At 46.7% G+C, this 22,108-nt stretch overlaps 1 protein-coding gene and 1 long non-coding RNA gene across 2 annotated transcripts; one reads left to right on the top strand and one right to left on the bottom strand.

Annotated features, from left to right (window-relative positions):
• Nucleotides 1-16,644: 16,644 nt before the first annotated feature.
• On the bottom strand, nt 16,645-21,109 carry LOC136491449 (polygalacturonase QRT3-like). Its single transcript, XM_066487734.1, has 3 exons — nt 20,872-21,109; nt 18,096-18,332; nt 16,645-17,960 (listed from the first exon to the last, which is right to left on the bottom strand). Exons 1-3 carry the CDS (start codon nt 20,917-20,919, stop codon nt 16,962-16,964), a joined length of 1,284 nt encoding a protein of 427 aa, XP_066343831.1. The 5' UTR covers nt 20,920-21,109; the 3' UTR covers nt 16,645-16,961.
• LOC136491450 (uncharacterized) lies at nt 19,736-20,589 on the top strand. Its single transcript, XR_010768039.1, has 2 exons — nt 19,736-20,060; nt 20,307-20,589. It is a non-coding gene; the product is annotated as an uncharacterized lncRNA (long non-coding RNA).
• Nucleotides 21,110-22,108: the final 999 nt, after the last annotated feature.

The raw sequence follows: 22,108 nt of genomic DNA, 5'->3' as shown, positions 1-22,108 counted from the left end.
GAGCATAATGCCCCTCACAAAGCTCTTCTCCGGAGCACCGCACAAGCTTCTTACGGGCTTCGACGGAGACCACCACCAAGCCATCTAGGAGGTGGCAACCTTCAAGAGTAACAAGCACCACCAGCTTGCAACTCGATCACCTAGTGCCACTCGATGCAACCTCATGATGCAATTGCACTAGAATCGCTCTCTCACACAATTGGATGATCACTATCAAGCATATGTGAGATGGAAGGCTCCCAAGCACTCTCAAGCATGGACACAAAGTCCCCCGAGGTGCTTAGCACAAGCCATGGCTGAGACCCCCTTCTATTTATAGCCCGATGGGCTAAACTAGCCGTTACCCCTTCACTGGGCAAAACACAGGACGACCGGACGCTCTAGTCGAATCGACCGGACTTAGGACCTCAGCGTTCGGTCAATGGATGCTCACCACATGTCACCTCCGTTCAACCTCAGTCGTGTGATCTCAACGGTCAAGTGATGACCGGACGCTGCTGCTCAAAGTGACCGGACGCAGCAACCCCAGCGTCCGGTCGTTTCCAGTAAGGTAACAGTCGCGACCAGACACGTCCGATCAATCATGATCCGACGCAGCATCAGTGTCCGGTCCTTCTCCACCTTCTCTGCATCACCTATGTCACTGTACATCATTCTGACCAGACATACCCTTGCCAGCGTCCGGTCACTTTTAGCGCCAGCGTCCGGTCGAAGACCGATGCCTGCACGCTCTCCGCCGCCACTGACCGGACGTAGGACCCCAACGTCCGGTCACTGCATGACTAGTGTCCAGTGCACTCTATGAAACCCTGTCTTTTCTATATGGGGCGCCGATGGCACCATCGGACTGTCCGCACTCTATGGGCAGACACTCCGCTGGTGGAGTTTCTAACCCTACTCGCCTCTGTTTCATTGCCGAGTTGATTGACATCAACTCCAACTTCATCTCCTTTATAAATGTGCCAACACCACCAAGTGTACACCACCATGTGTATGCATGTTAGCTTTTTACAAACATTTTCCAAAGGATTAGTCACTCAACTTGCCATGCCACTCGATCCTAGCGATGATGCAAAGTTAGATCACTCGAGTGGCACTAGATGACCGATATGCAAATAAGTTTGCCCCTCTTGATAGTAAGGCCATCTATCCTAAACCCGGTCTTCAACTTCTCTACACACCTCTGACCGGTGAAATGAAATGCCCTAGATTATACCTTTGCCTTGCGCATTCCATTCCATCTCCTCCAATGTCGATGCAACACATGCACCAACATGATCAACAATGATATGATCCACTTCATATCATCACGTGATCATATTGGTTCATCGATCTTGACTCCACTTGCTTTTCACCGTTGCCTTCGTTCATCGACACCAAGTCTTGCTCAAGCTTCACCGCCAAGCGGTCCATCACTCCAAAGCCTCTGACTTGCCCTTCACGCTTGCAACCGGTCCATTAAGCCAAGTCTTGTCTTGATCTTCTCCACCTTGATCACATGACTTAATGTCATGTCTCATGTGCAATAAGCTCCTTCATCATCACATGTGTGAGCTTTGCAACATCTCCAAACCATTTTCACCTTCATGGCATATGTTGCTCACACACATGTACTTGTGGACTAATCATCTATGTATCTCACATAAACACAATTAGTCCACCTAGGCTTGTCACTCAATTTCCAAAACCACACAAGGACCTTTCAATCTCCCCCTTTTTGGTAATTGATGATAACTCTACAAAGATATGAAAATTAAGCTCTTTTGGATTTATGTTGCTTACCCAAGCAATTTTACCATGTGTAAATGATTTTGGACAAGTACCACAAACCCGAAATGGTAGTATTAGCTCCCCCTACATATGTGCTAGTGTTTGTTTTGAAGCTCGCACATATGCATAGATTGAAATTGTGGGAGAGTAATTACTACTAAATGATGCTAAGGTGTATAAAGTAAACCTTTGAAGCATGATACCAATCAGAGTTGCACCTTTAAGTTCATCCTTAGCACCATGGTTAGCTAGATATCACTTGAAAATAAAATCACTAGATACCTCGTGAGATCAACATTAAAACCAAGGTACTAGCATTACTTGAAAAGCATACCAAGTGTCTAGCTATCATCCTATGCATGCTAGTTTTCATTCCATCAATTAAATTCTACAACTAGCATACCTCACACAAGCATGCATATTGAATTTAAGAACTTATGCAATGCAAGCAAGCACATGAATATGCACATATCAAATGCAATCAATCAAAGTTTATGAGCTTGCTCCCCCTATTTGTGTGCTTCTCTTGTCCAAGAATTTTGATCCATCTCTTTTCTTCAATGTTGCTCCCTCTCTGTCCATGTCCATGTCCAACCTCTACTTCTTTGTTTCAATCTTTCATATCTTATCTCTCCCCCTTGTACAATCTCAATCTTAAAGCTTTCATATCTTTGTACAATCTCTCTCCCTTTGTCATCAATTTCCATAAAAGGTATGCGTCTCATTGATGCAAAGTTATGCATTTTGGGGTAGATGGTTGAGACTTGAATCTTGTATTTTTGATGGGCATCACTTGATTGTTGGAATGACACTACTTGTAGATACCACTTGTAACTTGTACCACTTGTATCTTGTGTAGGGCTTCTTGAGATACCACACATAGGATCTTTGATCTTGATATCAATTTGTGGGACACCTCTCCCTATGTGATAGCATGGGTCATCCATTTGATACACTTTTGCTCTTGTAGGTGAGGGATGCATACTTCATTTAATGATCACTTAAAGTTGAGGATCACTTGTGGAACCACCATCTTGCATGATTGATACCATGTGAAGATGTGATACCACTTGAAAGAATCTTCTAGTATGGAACCACTTGTTGGATTTATCAATAAAAATCATTTCTTGAACATTTGCTATCTTCATGAGTACCACTTATAGGATATTACTTGTGAGTTGATCTAGACATGACTTGTGAATTTGATGAAATACTTGAGTCTAGATACCATTTGAAACAAACAAACTAGATATCTATTTGTATTGTTGTCTTGTGCTTGTACTCTTGATCATGAGCATCTAAGTTGACTTGAACTAAATTGATTTGCCTAAGCTTCCATGTCTGGTTTGAACCAATGACAAGCTTATTCACACCTCTTACAAGGGTTATCTTGCCAATGTTGTACTTGTCACTCATTGGTAATTTAAATTAAATCAAGTACTGGGGTTCACTAGCTCATGAACAAATTCATATACTAATCACTAGATCAACTAATCATTCAAGCAATAGTGGTACGTTATGAATTTAAACATTTCATTTGTTATGCATGATCCTATGAAGTATGAACTATATGCACTAACCGCATACTAGTAAGGGATGAAATGATCATGCACATTACAATGATACCTTTGCTATGCTGGAGTAGAGGATAGTCACATAGATTACAATTCATTACTCCAATAGCAATGCTAAGTCCAATTATAAGCTTGGTGAAGACCAATAGATACCATTTTGAATTCTATTCTTCACCCATATGAAATGAATAATACTTATGATCAAGTGCACTTTCTTGTTGTGGTTGGCTTGCTTCTTCTTTTCATCTTTACTTGCGTGAGAGCACCAATTTGAGAATATTACTTGAAATATCATGACTAGCTCTTCTTTGGGTGTTGCTTGCTTTTCTTGATCAACCCTTTTGATTGCTCCAACTAAGCATCTCAAATGTTCCTCGGATCACCACTTCTATGTTAGCCTTCTAGTACCACACTTGGTTCACCTACACATAGGCGGCAAGCCCCTACACTAGGGAGAAGTGACCTCTCTCCAAAAACTATTCTTGACACTCATTTAAAATAACATGATTGATTGATCCAAGTGATGGACTTAACTTGATGAGTAACCTTGATTCATTCTTTAAGTCCTTTTCTTTCTACTTGTTTAAGTCATTTTCTTTCTACCAAATGATCTCCAATCATCACTTGAACTTAAACTTCATCTTCAACTCGAGTTTGATCTTGATTTTCATCTTGAGTACCAAAAGTGTGCAAAGTACACTCCACAATCAAATAGCCTTACACTCTTTTCTTGTCATGCTTCTAGATCATATCAAAACCAAACTTAGGTGCCTCAATTACTTATAAACATGTTACCAACTTGAGGACCTTTCAATCAAAGTGACTCTAGATCAATCCAACATTTATCACTTTTCTGACAGATTTTGTACTCTTTAAAGAAAAATTCATATCTCCCAAAGTACACATCTAAATAACACGAAATTTGGTGGAGGTGTGCATCACTAAGTTATATAGTAGCTGTAAAAATTTGAGATTCATTTGACTTCTAGATTGCTACCATTTCAATTCTTCCACCACTGCTATATGCTCAAAACTGTTGCACTATAGCTGACAAGATCCACTCCAAAACCGAAGCATCTCTTATCCAATTCTCATGAAATTTGTACACCATCTTATACCAAAAGTCTAGAGCATGTACACCAATTTTTATGCCAATCCAATAAGTTTTGATCACTTAAACATAGCTAAGATCATACCGAGCTCAGATTTTGCAATATAGGACAGATTTCAACAATTGAGCTATACTTTATCAAATATGAATCAAACTTGAAACTAACTTGTTTGAATACTTTCATAAGACATATATCCATTCAAACCACTTACTAAAAGTCATCTTATGAATTTATCCAACACAAATCAATCCAAACTTGATTACTAAGCAATTATCCATTCAATCAACTTATAGCAAGCAACATTGCATATTTATCCAATTCAATCAACTCATATGCACCCAAATGAAATGATCAACAAGAGATATACCTTGGTTAACTCATGATCATCCAATTAGCAAGTTTCAACTCAAATATTTTTGCAAGCCATCAAATATATTCAATGAATTACCAACAACTTAAATTATAGCACTGGTATGATGTAGCATATTTGGACTTTACTCAATTATCATGGCATTGGGTTTGGATGTGCACTAAACTTCATATCTTGACTCAACATATGATGATCAATATGGAATCAATTGAATCAAGTCTCCAATGCCGATGGTACCTACAATCAATCATCCACTTTTTGATGGCACCCAAACAATTTTGGGTCCTCCCAAGTTAGGAGCAACATACTTAGACATAGCCTTAGTATGAATAGCGGGATGTTTTGCAATTGCAACCAATGAGGTACCATTACCATCCTTCCTAAGCATAGAATCATCATCAATTGAAATAGGCTTAGGAGTGTTACCTAGGGGACATGAATGTGCCATGTGTCCCCTTTCTCGGCATGAGTAGCACTTTCTCTTTGCTTGAGCCTTTTCTTCCTTGCTCATGTGGTGCTTCTCATTGCCTTGCCTCTCATGGATTGCTTGAGCCTTCTTCTCAAACTTGGTAGGACACTTAGAGGCAAAGTGTCATATACTTCCACACTTAAAGCACTTGATGTGAGCATAATCTTTCTTCTCATCTTCATTCTTGCTCATCATCTTGGCATCTTGAGTTTGCATTGGATGCTTTGCCTTTCCACCCCTTCTTGTTTTCTTCTTCTTTATCATCAAATCACCACCATGTTCATGGTTGATCTTGATTTGCTCTTGGGGTGTCTTCTCTTGCTCAACTTGTGGCTTTGGTTGAGGCTCTTCTAGTTGCTTCACCAATTGCTTGGTTGGGCATATTGAGGTAAGATGACCCCATGTGCGATACTTGAAGCACTTCACATGCTTTAGCCTCTCTTCTTCCTTCATCTTCTTGAGCTTCTCAATGTTAGGGCAACCATTTGCAAGGTGTCCCGCTTCATGACACCGGTAGCACATGGTATGAGAGAGCTTTCTTTGTTGTAGCTTCTTCATCTTTCTTTCTCTCTTTCTTTCGCCCTTTGTCATCTTATTCTTGAAGCCAAGGCCACACTTGTCATCATAGTTTCTTTGAGTCTTCAACATGTGCTCAAAGGTGACTTTTGAGTTGTAGCACCCCTCTAACTTGTTGCTCAATTTCTTCACTTCACTTTTAAGCTCAATGTTCTCCTTCAAAATGTTAGTCTCACAAGACGTAGAAGTAGAACAAGCATCTATATGTGAAGAGCATGGCATATCTAATAAATCATCACAAGAGGTGGATACATGCTTCTTGCCTACATCACAAGGGTTAGCAACATTTTGCAATTTATCATTTGATCCATGTGATGAGCTCTCATTATTTTTAAGTTTCTTTGTAAACACTTTAATGAGATAAGCATGTTGTTCTAATAATTTATCATGAGATGTAAGTAGTGTCTCATGATTCAATTTTAGCTCATCATGTGAAGATTTAAAAGCATCAAGTAATTTCTTATGTTCTTCACAAGAGTTCTTTAGAAATGAGTTTTCATTTTCTAATTTCATTGTTTTAGCTTTCTCATTTTCAAAAGACATGGTCATGCTAGCAAGTCTACTAACAAGCTCATTATATGAATCAACATGATCAACCACATTATCATTTGATACCTTGGTGTCACCTTGTGACATGAAGCAATGTGGTGATGGAGAAGAACTTGTAGTAGCATCACAATCATGGCCCGAGCATGAACCATCATCATCAAGATCACCATCAAGTGTGCTTGAGGTAGAATCTTCATGTGCAACACTTGTGGCATCATCATCAACCTTGTCAAGTGAACTTGTGGTGGACCGATCATCATCATCACTTGACCATGAGGTGGAGCAATCTTAAACAATCACCAAATTGTGATCATGCTCGACACACTCATGCGCATCCTTCTTGGGTTCATCCTCCTTCTTGAATTTGCCATCATCCCATGTGGAGGAATCATCGAAGGTGCGCTTGATGGACTCCCATATCTCACGAGCGGTTCCCGTGATGTTTACTTATTTCATCAAATCAAAACTCAAAGCATCCAATAGAAAACAACAAGCATGTGCATCAAGTTCATAGAGAACTCTTTGAGCTTTGGTGAGATTTCTATGATCCAAAACATGGGTGAGACCACTAGTGACAATACACCAAAACTTAGGTCCCTTTGCACAAAAATGATCAAGCATGTGATTTTTCCAAAGTGCAAAGTTTGTGCCATAAAAATATGTGTCTCGCAAACATCTAGCCCACTAGACGCCATCCTCTCAGGTCGATGAAGACCACAAAAGAGAGACCTCGCTCCGATACCACTTGTAAGGTTGAGATGGCAGACTAGAGGGGGGTGAATAGTCCTTTCTAAAACTTAATCGCGTCGGCTAACCCAAACAAGGGCAGAATTAAAACTATCGGTCTAGCCAAGACTACACCCCTCTATCTATGTTCTCTAGCACCTTCCAAAGATACTAATTAAGCAACAAGGGTGCCGAGCTAGCTAGAGCTCACCTAATCAATTCTAGGAGCAAGGTCACACAAACCTATGCACTAGTACTTCAAGCAACAAGGGAGCTCCTACACACGCTAGTAAGCAAAAGCACAAAGCCACCTAATGCTCACTAACAATGCTCAATAACAAAGAAACCAATGCCAAATTAGAGAGCGCAAATACTTAGCTACACAAACTAAGCAATGTGACTAACAAGGTTACACAAACCAAATTAGCCACACAAGGGAGCTACTTCTATGCTACACAAGCAAGAAGGTAACTAGAGAGCTATACAAGCTAACTAATTACAAGAGCAACTACACAAGCACAATGTATATAAAAGTAATCACAAGCTTGTGTAAAGCGATTGCAAACCAACAGGAAGAACAAGGTTGACATGGTGATTTTCTCCTGAGGTTCACGTGCTTGCCAACACGCTACGTCCCCGTTGTGTCGACCGCTCACTTGGTGGTTCGGTGGCTAATTAGCATCACCTACCAAGCCTGCATGTCGGGCACCACAAGAACCTACCCCGAAAGTAAGGGTAGCTCAATAACACGCTCAACTAGAGTTGCTCTTCGCGGCTCCCACGGGGCGAGCACAATGCCCCTTACAAAGCTCTTCTCCAGAGCACCACACAAGCTTCTTGCATGCTTCGACGGAGACCACCACCAAGCCATCTAGGAGGTGGCAACCTCCAAGAGTAACAAGCACCACCGGCTTGCAACTCGATCACCTAGTGCCACTCGATGCAACCTCACGATGCAATTGCACTAGAATCGCTCTCTCACACAATCGGATGATCACTATCAAGCATATGTGAGATGGAAGGCTCCCAAGCACTCAAGCATGGACACAAAGTCCCTCGAGGTGCTCAGCACAAGCCATAGCCAAGACCCCCTTCTATTTATAGCTCTGTGGGCTAAACTAGCCGTTACCCCTTCACTGGGCAAAACATGGGACGACCGGACGCTCCAGTCGAATCGACTAGACGCAGGACCTCAGTGTCCGATCAACAGATGCTCGCCACATGTCGCCTCCGTTCAACCTCAGTCACGTGATCTCAATGGTCAAGTGATGACCAGACGCTACTACTCAAAGTGACTGGATGCAGCAACCCCAGCGTCCGGTCATTTCTAGTAAGGTACCAGTCGTGACCAGACACGTCTGGTCAATCATGATCAGACGCAGCATCAGCGTCCAGTCCTTCTCCACCTTCTCTGCATCGCCTACGTCACCGTATGTCATTCTGATCGGACGCACCCTGCCAGCGTCTAGTCGAAGACCGACGCCTGCACGCTCACCGCCGCCACTGACCGGACGTAGGACCCCAGCGTCCGGTCACTGCATGACTAGTGTCCGGTGCACTCTGTGAAACCCTGTCTTTTCTTTATGGGGCGTCGGTGGAGTTTCTAACCCTTCTCGCCTCCGTTTCATTACCGAGTTGATTCACATCAACTCCAACTTCATCTCCTTTATAAATGTGCCAACACCACCAAGTGTACACCACCATGTGTATGTGTGTTAGCTTTTCATAAACATTTTCCAAAGGATTAGTCACTCAACTTGCCATGCCACTCGATCCTAGCGATGATGCAAAGTTAGATCACTTGAGTGGCACTAGATGACCGATATGCAAACAAGTTTGCCCCTCTTGATAGTATGGCCATCTATCCTAAACCCGATCTTCAACTTCTCTACACACCTATGACCGGTGAAATGAAATGCCCTAGGTTATACCTTTGCCTTGCGCATTCCATTCCATCTCCTCCAATGTCGATGCAACACATGCACCAACATGATCAACAATGATATGATCCACTTCATATCATCACGTGATCATATTGGTTCATCGATCTTGACTTCACTTGCTTTTCACCGTTGCCTTCATTCATCGACGCCAAGTCTTGCTCAAGCTTCACCGCCACGCGGTCCATCGCTCCAAAGCCTCCGACTTTCCTTGCATGCTTGCAACCGGTCCATCAAGCCAAGTCTTGTCTTGATCTTCTCCACCTTGATCACATGACTCAATGTCATGTCTCATGTGCAATAAGCTCCTTCATCATCACATGTGTGAGCTTTGTAACATCGCCAAACCATTTTCACCTTTATGGCATATTTTGCTCACACACATGTACTTGTGGACTAATCACCTGTGTATCTCACATAAACACAATTAGTCCACCTAGGGTTGTCACTCAATTACCAAAACCACACAAGGACCTTTCACTCGGTGGTGGTCTTAAGAAAAGGTAAGAGTTGGAAGAAACTCCAAGCCTTTGTGGCTCCCTCAACAACGCGGACTTAGACAAGCCATGGTGGCGAGTTGAACCACGGGATAAATATTGTGTCTCTTGTGTTGTGCATCTGTTGCTATTACTCGTGTTTTAATTACATTTCTTGGGTTTGGACTTGATCTACTTGCTCCACAAGTTCTAGGTGCAACCACTTGTTTGTATAGCTCAACACAACCTCTAGGAAGGCTGGTATAACAATCGAGTCAAGTTTCATTCATTGTATTTCATTGTTATAAGTTGTGCACTCTATTGCGTAGAGGCTTCGAGCATCTGTCCGAAACCTCTATGGCATGGAGGTTCCATGGGGATACTCGGAAACTCCATGGTCTATTTCGAGTTAGTTGTGATTTTTAGAAACCCCACCCCCCTCCTAGGCCCTTACTAGATCCTTTCAAGGTTCTATTGAGAACCTACAAATATGTCTCAAATTTGTAAGCCAAGTAAAATAGACACGACAACATTCTCAATGGATTTTGTTAGTGGCATATGAATTCTTTTTTAAATTTAAGGATGACCATAACAAACCAGCAAAATTGCATTAGTTAACACTTATATTATTATGTTTTAGGTTCTAAAGGACTATTTTAATTCTCATTGGTGTCTCTACGCCTGCCAATAATGTGGTCACGCATATACTTGGCTAGCCCGGGCACGGCACTAGAAAGCACGGCCCAAGCACGGCACGGCCCCGCTCCCATCGTGCCCGTGCCTGGCACGGCCCGGTCGTAGTGTCGTGCCTGGGCCGCCATGTCGTCCCATAGTGCCGGCTCAGGTACGGCACAAAAATGGGCTGGAACGATGTGGCCTGATATTTTCTAGCCATTGGATCAGCTCTGATGTGTTACAACCGTTGGATGCAGTATATATATAGAAGATCCTAAGTTCCTAACCCAAGCTCCCTCGTATCCGATTCCCTCTCTCGGCTGTTTTACGCTCGCTCGGCTTTGGCTTCCGTGGTCGCTCTCTTCTTCCCCAGCCACTCCACCTCCATCTTCCCCATTCACTCCACCTCCATCCTCCCTGTCTGGCGCTCCCTCTGCTCGGCGTCCCCGTGGCAGCGGCACTCGCCCGGGGCGCATCTGCACGCGCCGTGGGCGCCCTCCCGCCTCCTCCTGCCCTGCAGCGACGCGGTGAGCTCGCCGCGGCAGCATGGACAAGGTGGAAAAGCAGCGACGCGGCGGCGCGACGGACTCGGCGAGGTGGGGCGGGACGGCAGCATAGCGGCGGCACGATGGCCTCGGGCGCGAGGTGCGATTGCGGGCCAGCATGGGCACACGTAGGCTGCCTGCCTAGCAGCACAGCACGGCATGGCTAATAGCCTATAGTGCCGTGCCTGGGCCAGGATGCAGGCACGGTGGCACTACGTGGCACGGCACGGCAGCGCCGCTGTGCCCCGTCGTGCCGTGCCAGTGCCGTGCCGTGTCTAGGTGGCCCGTTTGGCCACATATAGTCACGCATAGCTAATAGGCCATAGTGTCGTGTCTAGGCTGAGAAGGTGGCACCGGCATGCCAACATGGCAATGGCATGGCACGAATAGGTCATTGTGTTGAGTAGTGTTGTACCTAATAGTACTAGGGTCTTGCTAGAGCGGATTGTCCATTTGGCCATCTATACTAGTCCCACGCTACCACTCCCTTGACAAAAAGCAGGTGAACTATGTGGTTTAGGAACTTTCAGAGCTTGGTCCCGGGCCACGTTTCTGAATTGGAATGGAGAAAATGATTGAAGCTTGCATGATTTGAGGGCCATTTTCTGGTACATCAGAGAATAACCGGTGACCAAAAAACGGACTGGCCAGGTATGGATCATGTCATTGTCATGTCATCTAAGATCTACTACTGCAAGTGAAAGTGGTTCCCTGTTTCTTTTTTGTCACTTTTCAGAATTAATTGCATGTTTAAGTTGCTAACCAGCAAGCTTCATGCGCAGATTAATCGAGCTTCTGGGTCATTTCATTTCAGACAGCAAAAAAATGATCCATTCTGAAGCATTTTTTCGATCAAACAACTGCCATCTTCCTGACGACATGAATGTGAATGGCTGAAATATGCAAGAAGAAACGAACGAATAACAACGCCTTGCTAGCGGCAGCAGCACGCACGCATGCTGGAGTGCCTCGACTGTTGGAGCTAGACAAGCTCCAGAACGCCGTTAGTGTCGCTGGACCCGATGGTGATCGCGGTGAGATAAATCCTCAGAGATGCAAGAACTCAAGATCGCGCTGGATTATGACGCTGCAACCAACCGCAGCTTATTCGGCTTTGTGTTCCTTGTATTTATAGACTTGCTCGAGGTTTACAGACTCCAAACCCCCCACGCCACATCGCGCAAAGATCGCAACGCCGTTGCACCGCGACGTGTGCTACGCGCGCTCTGAACGACATGGCGTGAGTCTACCGGACACAACCGGGCGAGTCGTGATCCCGCACGCCTACGATCACGCTCTCCCGTACCTGACTATTTCAGACTCTTAATTGACTAAGATTACATGAATAACATGCATCAATTTGTCTAACAAAACACCCCCTAAACTTGATGCACCTCGACGACACCTAGAGCACTCCGTTGCTCCACGAACTTGACTCGTCCTAGAGCTTTAGTGAAGAGATCGGCGAGCTGTTCTTCAGTGCCAACATGATCAACTTCCACCTTGCCTTCTTCTATGCATTCACGCAGAAAATGATACCTCGTATCAATGTGTTTACTGTGGTCGTGATGCACGGGATTCTTGCTGAGTGCTATCACGGGCATATTATCCATGAGTAGCTTCACTGTCATCTCCTTAGTCCCCAACATGTCTGCAATCAGTCGGTTCAGCCAAATGCCTTGACACGCTGCTGCTGCTGCTGCCACGTACTCGGCTTCACATGAAGATAAGGCAACAATCCTTTGCTTCTATGATGCCTAGGTAACAAGACTACTCCCAAGGAAATAGCCAATGCCTGTCGTGCTCTTCCCGTCTTCGACATCTCCTGCGAAGTCACTATCACTGTATCCAACTAGAATTGGTTTCAGTTCAGCACCTTTATCATACTTGTAGCCATATCTGAGAGTACCCTTCAAGTATCTCAAAATGTGTTTCACAGTAGCCCAGTGTTCTTTTCCAGGTGCCTCCATGTACCTACTCACAACACCTACGGCATAAGCTAGGTCAGGCCTAGTGTTGATGATGTACCTCAGGCTCCCAATTATACTCCTGTATTCTGTAGGATTCATAGGTTCTCCTTCCTTAAGCTTTCTGAGTTTCAGTCGACACTCCATGGGAGTCTCACATGAGTTGCAGTTGCTCATCCCTACAGATTCTAGAATCTTGGCAGCATAGGAACTCTGACACAATGTGATGCCATTTGCATCCTGTTTCACTTCAATTCCCAGATAATAACTCAAGAGCCCCAAGTCACTCATGCTGAATTTTTTCTTCATCTCTGACTTGAAAACTTTGATGCCCTTCACATCTGGTCCAGAGATGATCAAATCATCGACATAAACTCCTACAAGCAAGAAAGAGTTCCTATTTTTTCTCCTATACACAGCATGATCCATCTTGCTTCTGACAAAACCCAGAGCCAACAATTCTCTGTCCAGTTTTGCATTCCACGCCCTCGGCGCCTGCTTCAACCCATAAAGTGCTTTTCTTAACTTGAGGACCTTGTCTCCATTGCCGACTACAAAACCTGGAGGCTGTTGCACATACACGGTTTCAGACAGTTCACCATTCAAGAATGCAGATTTGACATCCATATGGTGAACTTCCCAACCCCCTTGCGCTGCTAGTGCCAACAGTACTCGTACAGTCTCAATTCTGGCAACCGGAGCGAACACCTCCTCAAAATCAACACCAAAACGTTGAGCATACCCTTTGGCCACCAAACGAGCTTTGTATTTGACTATATTCCCATCAGGTCTTTCTTGATCTTGAAAACCCATTTAAGGCCAATTGCCTTGTGTTTGGGTGGCAACACACTGACATCCCAGGTCTGATTAGCTTCTATCGCCTGCATCTCTGCTTGCATGGCTTGTCTCCAACACTGCTCGGCCAATGCTTCTTCAATTGATCTCGGTTCCTCAGCTGCAACAAGACAGATGCCACTATACTCGAAATCCTGTAACTCTTCTGTAGTTTCCAGCAAATTCGGTATAGTTCGATATCGTAGTGGAGCGCCGTCTGAGTCAACAGACTGTCCATGGGCAGAGTCACCCATTGGACCATCGGTGCACCAGGGATGAAACTGGGAGTGTGTGGAGGCGAGTTGGACGCACCCCTGGACGATGGAATGGACGCAGCAGGCGACCCCAGTTCAACAGCGTCAGGTACAACATTTTCAGATGCTTCAGCGGCTGTTGTCGGACGAGGAACAGTATCCTCCCAATGAACCTGAAACATATCGGGTGTTTTAGTCATTCCTCCATTTGCCCTGCTGTCATTCCCTTCCCAATTCCATGACTTTGATTCATCAAACACGACATCCCACGTCACCATAAGCTTGTCTTTCACCGGATCATAAATACGATAACCCTTTGTCCCCGGTTCATACCCGAGAAAAACTCCTACAACAGCTCTGTCAGTCAGCTTGCTTACCCCGGGGCCGATCAGCTTAGCATAAACAACACACCCAAATGTCCTCAGGTGTTTGACCCCTAGTTTCCTCCCAAACCATGCTTCAAAAGGAGTCTGCCCTCTCAGATTTTTCGTTGGAGATCGATTCAGAATATGTACAGCCGTTCTGATAGCCTCACCCTAGAACCGAGACGGCACATTCATACTCTTTAGCAGACAACGTGCCATCTCGACCACTATTTGGTTTCTCCTTTCCACAACCCCATTTTGTTGCGGAGTATACGGGGTGGTGTATTGTGCTTGATCCCATTCTCACTGCAGAATACCACAAATGCTCCTGAATTGAACTCTCCTCCATGATCTGTCCTGAGTGCCTTCAGGCGATGGCCTGACTCTAGTTCTGCTGCTGATCTGAACTTCTTGAAACAGGCAAGAGCTTCACTTTTGACACCCAGCAGCTCAACCCACATGTACCGTGTATGATCATCCACGATAAGCATGAAGTAAGATTTGCCTCCTAGTGTGGGCGGTGTAATTTGCCCACAGAGGTCTATGTGTACCAGCTCGAGCCCTTGTGACGCACACCACGCCGAGGCCTGAGGAAAGGGAGTTCGGTGTTGTTTCCCAAGCGCACAGCCGTCACACACCTGCTCCACTCTCCTAATCAGAGGTAATCCCTCCACCATCTCCTTGGCTCCAATGTCACGAAGCGCCCTGAAATTTAGATGCCCAAAACGAGCATGCCATCTCCATGCTTCTTCCTCCATCTTGGTCAACAGACACACTGGTGAGGTTAGATTGACTTTCATGACATACAGGCGATTCCTTCGTTCTGCACGGATCACAACAAAACGAGTAACCCCAATCTATTCCTGCTCGAACACTTCTAGTACACCTTTGTCAATCTCCACCCGGCACCCTGCCTCCTCTAATTGACCAAGACTAACAATATTGCATCTTAAAGAAGGGATGAAATAAACCTCAGTGAGTACGCGATGCTCCTGGTTCTTGCCGACCATCGTCACCGCCCCGATACCACAGATCTCCATGGTAGAGCCATCTCCAAATCTCACTGCTCCTCGCACGGACTCATCCAGGTCTGCCAACGAAGCTCGGCAACCTGTCATATGATTGGTGGCGCCTGTATCTAGCACCCACGCTCCCTCGTCGTACTTTGCAGGGAATACTCGTTCCTGATTTAGGAACAAGCCTAGACCATCGGTGCTCAGCGCGCGCAACACGTTGCACACCTGAACAACCAGCAGTGCTAGGTTCTTGTCCGTGTCTCCGCTGACATGATGAGCTGCATCTTCATGATCTTCTTTCACAGATTTCTTGTTCAGGCATTCTTTCGCCCAGTGCCCATAGACACCACACTTCTTACACCTTCCCTTCCGTCGAGGCGTCCCCGACGATGGGTGACAACCGGAGTCACGCTTGTCACGGTCAATCTTGCCGCCACCACTACGCGCTCCGAACTTGTCCTTCTTCACATAGTGGCTTCCACCTTTGCCGCCAGAAGATGACGACTCGGTGTGCACCATGCGACTTTTGTTCCTCGCCATCCATTCATCCTCTGTAAGGAGAAGAGAGGGCTTTGCCTTGTCGGTGACTTGATCTGCCAAAGGCTCAAACCTGTCCTCCGCCGCCCTGAGACGTCCAACAAGCTCTTCGACGGTCAGAGTCTTCAAGTCGCAAAACATCTCAATTGTCACCGCCACCTGATTGTAGCGTGCCAGCACAACTCTTAGAAATTTCTTCACGACCTGCGTGTCATCCACGCTTGTTTCACCAAGGCCCTTTAGATCGGTTGCAAGCTTCCCGATCCGAACGGCGAAGTCATCGATCGATTCTCCTAGTTTAAACGATATCGATTCAAACTCCGCCAGCAGCTTCTGTGCATTCACCTCCTTTACTCGCTCTGCACCTAGACGCATCGATTTTATAGCCTCCCATGCCTCCTTCGTCGACTTCTTGTTCAGCAACATGGAGTGCATCTCAGGGGGCACGCCACGGATCATGGCGCTGAGCGCAAGCCGATCACGTCGTCGTTCGACCTTGTCGCTCTCGATCGCATCCCACAGATACATTGCTTCGAGATTACATTGCACATGTGCGGACCACTCTTGATAGTTTGTGCGAGAAAGCATTGGCCAAACCAGATTTCCCGACGCTTGATTCCAAGCGCGCTCCATCGTCTCCTTCTCCTTCTCACCGCTGCTGCCCATGGCGACGGCTTCTCGGGTTCACGTCTTCTCGATCTTGGACTTGATGGGTTCAACCACCCAGCACCCTCCTCGTCTTCTCTCCGTCGCCGAACACCTCCTAGCCAGCTCTGATACCAGTTGTTGGAGCTAGACAAGCTCCAGAACGCCGTTAGCGTTGCCGGACTCGATGGTGATCGCGGTGAGACAAATCCTCAGAGATGCAAGAACTCAAGATCGCGCTGGATTATGACGCTGCAACCAACCACAGCTTATTCGGCCTTGTGTTCCTTGTATTTATAGACTTGCTCGAGGTTTACAGACTCCAAACCCCCCACGCCACATCGCGCAAAGATCGCAACGCCGTTGCACCGCGACGTGCGCTACGCGCGCTCTGAACGACATGGCGTGAGTCTACCGGACACAACCGGGCGAGTCGTGATCCCACACGCCTACGATCACGCTCTCCCCTACCTGACTATTATAGACTCTTAATTGACTAAGATTACATGAATATCCCGTGCGTCAATTTATCTAACATCGACGCACCATCTCATTCTCATCTCAGTCGCTGTTCTGGTCCACCAGCACGTGAACTGTGGCCGACACGGCCCTGTCTGTGGCGACGACGACCTGGTTGCCGGACACGTTCCGGAGCGTGTGGCCCGGGAACTCATCGCCGGCGACGAGCGAGTACTGCACGTGGCCGATGCGGTCCGGGAACAGCAGCACCGGCGAGAAGTCGAGCGTCCAGGAGCTCCCGTTGCCCTCGGCCGACGCGCGCGCAGAGGTGGACTTGATGGTCATCCCCGTGGCGGAGTTCTGCTGCACGTACACCTGGTCCACGGTGGTAAAATTGCCGTCCAGCTGCACGATGTCGACGCCATTGTCCCGGCCGCTGAAGATGTTGCCGACGACCTGGATGCCCCTGGCGACACCTTTGACGGCCTTGAGCACGACGTTGGCGTCGCCGAAGAAGAAGGACCCGGACACGTGGAGCTGCTGGGGGTCCTCGGCGACGATGCTGGTGAAGTCCATGTAGCAGTTGCTGATCCACGCCTGCGTGAGCTCGCGGGGGATCTTGAGGTAGATGCCCGTGCCCCCGAATCCCGTGGCCTTGTTGTAGCAGTGCACGCCGGAGATGGAGTTGGCCGGCGCCGTGACCAAGATCCCCGTGGCCGCGGAGAAGATGACGACGTCGGAGACGGAGTTGTCGTTGCCGTCGAGGTGGATGCCCGTGCCCGTGAAGTCGCGCTCCCCGGGGTCGGCCCCGGCCGTCATGTGCTGGCCGAGGAAGGTGTTGCGGATGAACGTCTCGTGCCCGCCGCGCACCGCGATGCCGTCGGACGCGAAGTGCGCCACGTAGCAGTTGTCGATGGCGACGCGGAGCGAATCCACCACCGTCACGCCGCCGCCGCGGTAGCTGCAGTCCAGCATCAGGTCACGCAGCGTGGCGTACTCGTAGTCGAAGCTCCGCCCGCTGCCGCTCTTGGACGCCGACAGCTCGATCAGGTACCGGTCCGTCGGGAAGTCGTCGGACGCGCGCAGCGACCCGCTGTGGATCTGCGCCACGCGCCGGCGTAATAACGGTGGTACGTGTCAGCAGCGCAAGCGTGCAAGTAGCCAGCCAGCCAGCCAGCCAGCAACAGCAATCTTATATTACAAACAGAAACGACGATCGGTACGTGTGGTTTTCACCTTGAAGTTACCGCCGCCGGAGGCCGGCAGCGTGAGGGGCCCCTTGATGAGGTACGTGCCGCCGTCGAGGTGCACCTCGGCGCCGCCGAGGTCCGGGATGCCGCCGGTCATTGTGGCGTTGGTCGGCGGGCGGAACGCGTCCGCTATGGCCTTGTTGATCGCCGCCGTCGCGTCGGTCGCGCCGGTCGGGTCCGCGCCGTAGTCCGTCACGTGGTACACCCGCGCGCTCGCGGAAGCCTGCACGATCGCATCGCATCCATTCGGCGCCAGGTCAGACTGACGTGGCAGTACAGTTCCGAAGGGGTGATTTTTTTTTTTTTTTTTTTGCCTGTTGTCGCTGAACTAAAGACTGCCGCACGGACGCGCCAATCGTGTGCGACAGTGCGACACGGGGCGAGCACGGCTGCACGAGTAGCTGCAAAGCATCTGGCGTTTGGCGCGGGGCAGGTAGCGGTGGTTGGCATGGCATTGCCGCTGCCGGAGACGGAAACAGAGCTGGGACGGGGAAAAGTTGCTTTGCCAGCGCTGGAGTGCGGAGTGTGAGCACGCCAAACATTTCCTGACGAAATCGCACGGGGAAACTGGGAGGCAATGCCGTAAGTTTGGTACTTCGAAGAAAATGCAGGCGGGGGTAGATTTCAGAGTTTCAGAAAGACGGCGTCATGCGCTTTGCTGCGGTCAAGAACCTGACGCACCTGCAATGCAAAATGGCGGACTCGCAGGAACGCAGCGGTGAAACGGCTCGCGTATGACTCCTGTGATCAGGGCCGTCCCAACAATTTCTAGGGCCCTTGGGCAAACAACACAATGAAGTCCCGGCAATTTAATATTTTAATATCACGAGATTGAACTATATAGTACTACTGGTAATAAGAGTTAACTCGCAAAATATAGTTGGTTAAAAAACGACAATACATCAAAGAAGCTTAAAGAACGGTGAAATCCATGAAATGACTTAAAATTTAAAATAAATTATGGGCAGCCTGCTGCCTGTGGCATGTCCATAAGTTTCTTGATGAATTAAATAATTAAACTAATAGATCAACAATTCGCTGCACTATCGCTTGATGCCTGTATGTATTAGATTGCAAGGTAAAAAAGAAACTGAAGTTTTCAGATTGAACAAACAATAAATACTGATGAACTAAAACCATAATCACTTACCGCAGAGAGTTGGGGACAGGGATGAAGGGACTGCAGCGCAGCTGGGTTAGTGGGCGCCTGCTGGGATCACGGGGTTCCAGATTACGGAAATCGGGATTTTAGGATTTGTGAACGTCGGAACAGCCGCCGCGGCGCAACAGCACGCATGCTTTGACGCGGAGTCACGAATAGGAAAGGGTTGCCGCGCAGAGCCGCAGACTGAACTGGACGTGACCGTATGGAGCCAAATACATATACTACATATACGTATACGCATGGGCCCCTAGTGCTATGGGCCATCGGGCGTCGCACTGCCTGCCCTCCCCCATGGGACGGGCCTGCCTGTGATCCTGTCCTATGGGTGGTGGTTGGCTTGGGTGACCGACGAGCCTGACGTTTTGAGTATGTTTCTCCAGGAAGGCTTCGGATGATTGGATCTGCTGAGCGTCGACAGTGACGGACGGCGGAAATCGAGACGGTGGGGATTGGATCTGCAAAGCTCCATTTGGTTGATGGTAAAGACCGTTACTTTTCTTGCAAAAATGCAAGAATCAGGGCCAGTTTAGTTCCCAAAATTTTACCAAATTTTTAAGATTTTCTGTCACATCGAATCTTTAGACGCATGCATGAAGCATTAAATATAAATAAAAAATAAAACTAACTACACAGTTTAGACGAAATCCACGAGACAAATCGTTTAAGCCTAATTAGACTATGATTGGACACTAATTACCAAATAACAACGAAAACCGCTACAGTAGCATTTTGCCAATTTTTTTGGCATCTAAACAAAGCCTTAATGTACTCCCAGTAAAAGCTTAGGCTGTGTTTAGTTCCAGAAAGTTGGAATTTGGGGTTACTGTAGCATATTCGTTTTTATTTGGCAAATAGTGTTCAAACATGGATTAATTAGGCTCAAAACGTTCGTCTCGTAATTTCCCACAAAACTGTGTAATTAGTTTTTTTTTCGTCTACATTTAACGCTTCATGCACGGGCCGCAAACATTCGATGTGATAGGTACTATAGCACTTTTTGAGATATTGGGGTGAAACTAAACCAGGGCTTAGCTGCAAAGCAAGCCGACGCATCTGTCTCTGTCTGTCTTCTATCTCTAATTTGCTGGTGCCCGTACACTCCAAATAAACATGATCAGAGATTCAGAGGGGACTGACTGACTGTACGAGACTACTACGAACTGCCCATTAAACAACTCATTACTGCAAGGGGAAAGGAGGGGACCGTATGATGAATTAAAAACAATAAATAATTAAAAAAAAGGAGGGTAGGAGCAAAGAGCAATGAACACCTGAACCGCACTCAAGCGAGAACGAACGAAGAACCGAAAGCTAAGCCTTTGTTTAGTTACACCTCAACTTTCTAAAAATTGTTATAGTATCTGTCACATCGAATGTTTGCGGCCCGTGTATGAAGCATTAAATATAGATAAAAAAAAAACTAATTGCACAGTTTGGTGGGAAATTACGAGACGAAAGTTTTAAGCCTAATTAGTCCATGTTTGAACACTATTTACCAAATAAAAACGAAGGTGCTACGATAGCCCCAAATTCCAACTTCCTATAACTAAACACAGCCTAAAGAAGAAAAAGCATGCGACAGGAAAGACATACATACCGTTGCCAAATCTCTTCTGGCCCCGAAGGAGGATCTGACGCTCTCCATCCTCCTGAGCGCGAGATCCCTGTAAGCAGGGCGGGGCGAGCTTGGCGAGCCTTAAGAAGGCAGAGGGCAGGGCAGGCAGCAGCATGTGCGGCCACGGCCGAAAGGACGAGAGCGGGGTCGACGAGGACCGAGCAGGACGTGGGCTGCCGGGCATGGCGCACGCACCAGCAAGGGCAGTGGCCATGTGCCAGCAACAGGAGCATACTGTGCAACAATTTCGGTCAAGGTTCGGGCCCGCGTGCTAATGATGCATGCATATTTGCGCTATGTCCTGGTGGCTTCGGCAGAGGCAGACAGAGACAAGCAGAGGCGGTACGCGGCAGCAGTAGCTCGGTTAGGTGAAATGAACGACCAAGAGAGGGCGGGGCGAGGTAGTTGAGGTGAGCGGCTGAGATCGCATCACTATAGGTGCTGGTTCACAAACAGAGCGCCAACGACATGTCCTCAACACGTTCTAGCGAAGTTCGGTCAATTTTTGCGTGAGCATCATAACTCAAACATAACCACAATCTGCACCACGTCCTAGTATACACCTAACTGCAACCGATCGTGCGAAAACATAGATGTAGTGCTTAACCATTTTTATTGAAAATCGAATGCCAAAACGGCATTGTCTACTATCGTTTCATATTTAAAAGAATTCAAGGTTTCAGTTAGAACTAATGTTCCTAAGCACTTTTGGTTGAATTTTTAAATGGTCAATAATTTACCAAATTTTACCAACCACCATTTCACGGCATAACACACACTTTATACCAAACAATAGAATCAAAACATCAGGACGTTATTTAACTATTTTGCATTTTAAAAATCGCCAAAAAATGTACTTTCAACACAACTTCACATTTTTGCCGATTCAACGAAAAGGACTAATTTTAATTCCCGATTTGATTTTTTAGCTGGCAAAAACCCTAGTCAACAACATTTGTTTTCCAAACCCAGGTTGCGTTTTCATCTACTCGACTTGTACTTCAATTTTTATTAAAACCCCGAAACACACGTTCTATATTATTATTGCTTTATAAAAATCACTTTTTAAATCAACTATTAACTTATCCATATAACTAGGGATTAGTTTTTTTTCATTATCGCATTTGATTAAACTAACTTACTATACTTATAGATCTATTTCTCAGGCCGTAATCTCTGTGCTAAGAGAGCTCATAACACCAGGTGTTACAACCAACCC

This window comes from Miscanthus floridulus, chromosome 11, assembly GCF_019320115.1.
Source record: "Miscanthus floridulus cultivar M001 chromosome 11, ASM1932011v1, whole genome shotgun sequence".
Taxonomy (NCBI): Eukaryota; Viridiplantae; Streptophyta; class Magnoliopsida; order Poales; family Poaceae; genus Miscanthus; species Miscanthus floridulus.
Note: the sequence above shows the minus strand (reverse complement) of the source record. Positions and strands in the feature narration are given on the sequence as shown.